The 3,289-nt window shown below is 38.6% G+C and overlaps 1 protein-coding gene across 1 annotated transcript; it reads left to right on the top strand.

Moving 5' to 3' along the window:
- Positions 1–250: 250 nt before the first annotated feature.
- On the top strand, positions 251–3,069 carry LOC124708035 (MADS-box transcription factor 1-like). The gene is made up of 7 exons (XM_047239730.1): positions 251–322; positions 1,776–1,837; positions 1,937–2,036; positions 2,374–2,415; positions 2,508–2,534; positions 2,693–2,826; positions 2,973–3,069. Exons 1-7 carry the CDS (start codon positions 251–253, stop codon positions 3,067–3,069), a joined length of 534 nt encoding a protein of 177 aa, XP_047095686.1.
- Positions 3,070–3,289: the final 220 nt, after the last annotated feature.

Raw genomic sequence — 3,289 nt, 5'->3', positions numbered from 1 at the left:
ATGTATTATACCATTTCATTTAGACAAAATAATTTCTTAGAAGATTCCCCCTACAACGCGCGGGGTATCCTTTTAGTTATGCATACAAAGCACTTTATGATGGAGCTTTGAGCCATTGAAGAGTACCCTCTGGAATTTCAGTTTTGTACTTGTCCAGTACTTGAACGATCACTTCTAATTGCCTTTACATTTTCTGCATATCCAGTACTACATGGTTAAACTTATCCATTGCCTTTCTTATGTCAACAGCATGTACAAAACACTTGAAAGGTACCGCACTTGCAACAACTCACACGAAGCAAACCCTCCACTGGAAAACGAAGTAAGCATCTCAAGTTCTTAACAACTTTCTGAATGTAATGCAAATTAGAGCATCTCCAGCCGCGTCCCCCAAACGATGTCCGGGCAAAGCGCCGGATTAGTCGTTTGGGGGACGTCCGGACAAAATTTTCGTTTGGAGAAGGTCCCTTTTCTAGCCACGTCCCCCAAACGCGACCTCCAAACAAAAATCAAGTGTAAAAGTCGTGTCCGGCGTCCCCGGTAGAGACTCTATACACAGGGGATGGGCTAGGGACGCCGGACAACATTTGGAGCACGTCCGGACCGAAGCGGCCTTTGGGGCACGCGACTGGGACATTTTTTTGGCCGGCGTCCCCCAAATCCCTTTGGGGGACGCTTTGGGGGACGCGACTGGAGATGCTCTTATACTGCTATCTTGATGGAAGGGGCGAATATAAGTTTCACTAAAAATTTCAATTAACTAAATTCGCCATTGGAGACCATAATTTTCGTATAGTTAACCAAAAAAATATTGGACAAAGGCTTGCATTTCTCTCTTCAAGGTTAAATGATATGATTTCTGTTTCCTTCACGCGAGGCATATCTTGTTATGCTGAAGAAAAAGAATGTTCTTCAACCTTTGTCAAAAATTATTATTTTTCCTTTAGATTTAAAACATTGTTTATTTTAGTTGACCATGCAATAATAATAATTATCAAGAGCATTACCGTTTAAAGTTAATGGGCTATTGTGAGACTCCAACTAGTCTACAGAAACGTATACAATAGAGTCTGAGAACGATGAATAAGGAGTCACGTGAGAATCAGATGCACCTCTTCCATGGGTATTAGCGGAAGAGAAGGCAGCATCGCTAGTAGCATATTTTATTGACTTTTTGTTTATGAAATTTGGAAAAATGATAAAAGACCTCTTTTGAGTTACATTTAACAATGATATAGGACAAATAAAAAGTGCATCATTAGCCCCTGAAAATTGCTCGTGGGTTTTGTGGAATCCATTTTAAACATGCATCCGAGGGTTTAAATTATTTTGTTCTTTTTTGAGAGGGATAGGAGACACATTTTTATTTTGTTCTTTTTTGAGAGGGATAGGAGACACATTTTTCATACAATTGCTTGCCAAAAAAAAAGTATGTCGTAATACATCTAGGTGAGCCATTGAGAAGCATTATTACGAGATATTTAACTCCAAAAATCTAGAGTCTGTAGTGAGGACTGAGAATTCACCAGTGTGCGCAAATAAGCATTATATGTTCAGTAAGTTGTCCCAGGCTAGATTCAACTTAAACATTGCACCACATTCCAGTTCGTTCCCTTTCTGAAATTTTCTAGATTCCCGTTTGTTGGAACGACATTTCGTTTGAACTACTTAATTTGTTTACCCAACATGGTATGTTAAGTTGATATGTACGCACTGTCAGTATTATATCACTTGACCTAACATTTCTGTACCTGTTCTTTTCTTGTTGAAACTAGATTAGTTACCACGAATATTTGAAGCTAAAGACCAGAGTTGAATTCCTTCAAAGTTCACAAAGGTAGTCTTCAGATGTGGTGCTGAACCGTTACTTTTTCTGCATATGCTCTTATTATTTCGATATTGCTCTAGCTTACCAGCCCTCGTTCTCATATCTTAGAAATATTCTCGGTGAAGATCTGGGTCCACTTAGCATTAAGGAGCTTGATCAGATTGAAAACCAAATAGATGTATCCCTCAAGCATATCAGGTCAAGAAAGGTAAGAAATTTCACTGGTTATGGAAGCTAAGGTTCGGCTGTTTCAGATGTTTTTTTCTAGTATATACTGCTCCAGTTTACCCGCAGGAGATGCACAAGGCCCAATTATCCGAGTACAACGACCATATTGGAAGCAACAAGCCACATATAGCAGGAAACATTAAGTTGATTTATTTCTTGTAATGAAATAATATCTACTTGCAACAACTTTAAAATTGTATCGTTTTAGGATTCTTTGTATGAGATTTTAAATAATTGCTTAATGCTTTAAGTTTACACATGCATGATAATTCTACCAGCCATTTGGGTCGTGTATGACAAAGTCGTATGTTTTACAGAGTCAAGAATTAGCTGACCAGCTATCTGACCTGAAAAATAAGGTAAGAATGAACTTCTGATTATCATCGTGCTGAATTGCATCATCTCTGTTGATATTTTTTGTTTAATGGATGACTAAAATTATGTTCTGCAGGATCAAAACAAAGACTTGAGAAAGAAGGTAATATAACTGATCTTATAGGTTGTAATTTCTGTCAGTATATGGAGTTTCAATAACTTTTTTGTTGACAACAATTGTCGTGCCTATCCTTGACTGAAAATTTTAAATACCATGCATGAAAAACATATATTTTATGCCAATTATGTTGTGAACGACAGTTGCAAGACAGCATCCTCGAAAAGAAGGCAGTTCACATGTCCTGGCAAGATGGAGGACAAAACAGTGGGCATGCCAATGAGCCCTATCTGGGACTCCTCCAACACCCGGATCATGATTCCACCATGCAAATTGGGTATGTGCTTATCAATGATATGCTTGGAAACCTCTCCCCTAGACACTTGAATTTTCATAACTTGAGTATATTTTTTATATTTTGAGGAATATTTTTGTTCTATCAATCAGTCCATAGTTTAATTGAATTATTATTTTCGTGTGAAGGTATCATCATGCCTACATGGACCAGCTGAACAACGAAAACATAGCTTCTCACACGAACCCGAATGGAGAACCTGGATCGTCCGCAGGCTGGATATGACTGATCGATGTGGCGTTGCCTCCCGTGTGTAGCCACTAGCCAAAGCATCAGGACTTCCGTGCAACTGTTATATTTGTCTATCATTGATGTGTGGTGAGCACCATTTGTATCTTTATCTACTGTCAGCACCTACGTTATGCTATATTGTGTTTCTACATTGCTCTGCTGATTATTATTCGTGGAAAAATTGTAAGGATAGAGGAGGGTCATGCTAGGTGTC

The sequence above is a fragment of the Lolium rigidum genome, chromosome 1 (assembly GCF_022539505.1).
Source record: "Lolium rigidum isolate FL_2022 chromosome 1, APGP_CSIRO_Lrig_0.1, whole genome shotgun sequence".
NCBI classification, from domain to species: domain Eukaryota; kingdom Viridiplantae; phylum Streptophyta; class Magnoliopsida; order Poales; family Poaceae; genus Lolium; species Lolium rigidum.
This window is presented reverse-complemented; position numbering and strand designations above follow the sequence as displayed.

Excerpts from the sequence above, each read along its gene's own strand:
- LOC124708035 (XM_047239730.1), top strand. The coding sequence starts at position 251 with ATGTACAAAACACTTGAAAGGTACCGCACTTGCAACAACTCACACGAA. Across the intron at positions 323-1,775 it reads ACCCTCCACTGGAAAACGAA|ATTAGTTACCACGAATATTT; the intron begins GTAAGCATCTCA and ends TGTTGAAACTAG. Across the intron at positions 1,838-1,936 it reads TTCCTTCAAAGTTCACAAAG|AAATATTCTCGGTGAAGATC; the intron begins GTAGTCTTCAGA and ends CTCATATCTTAG.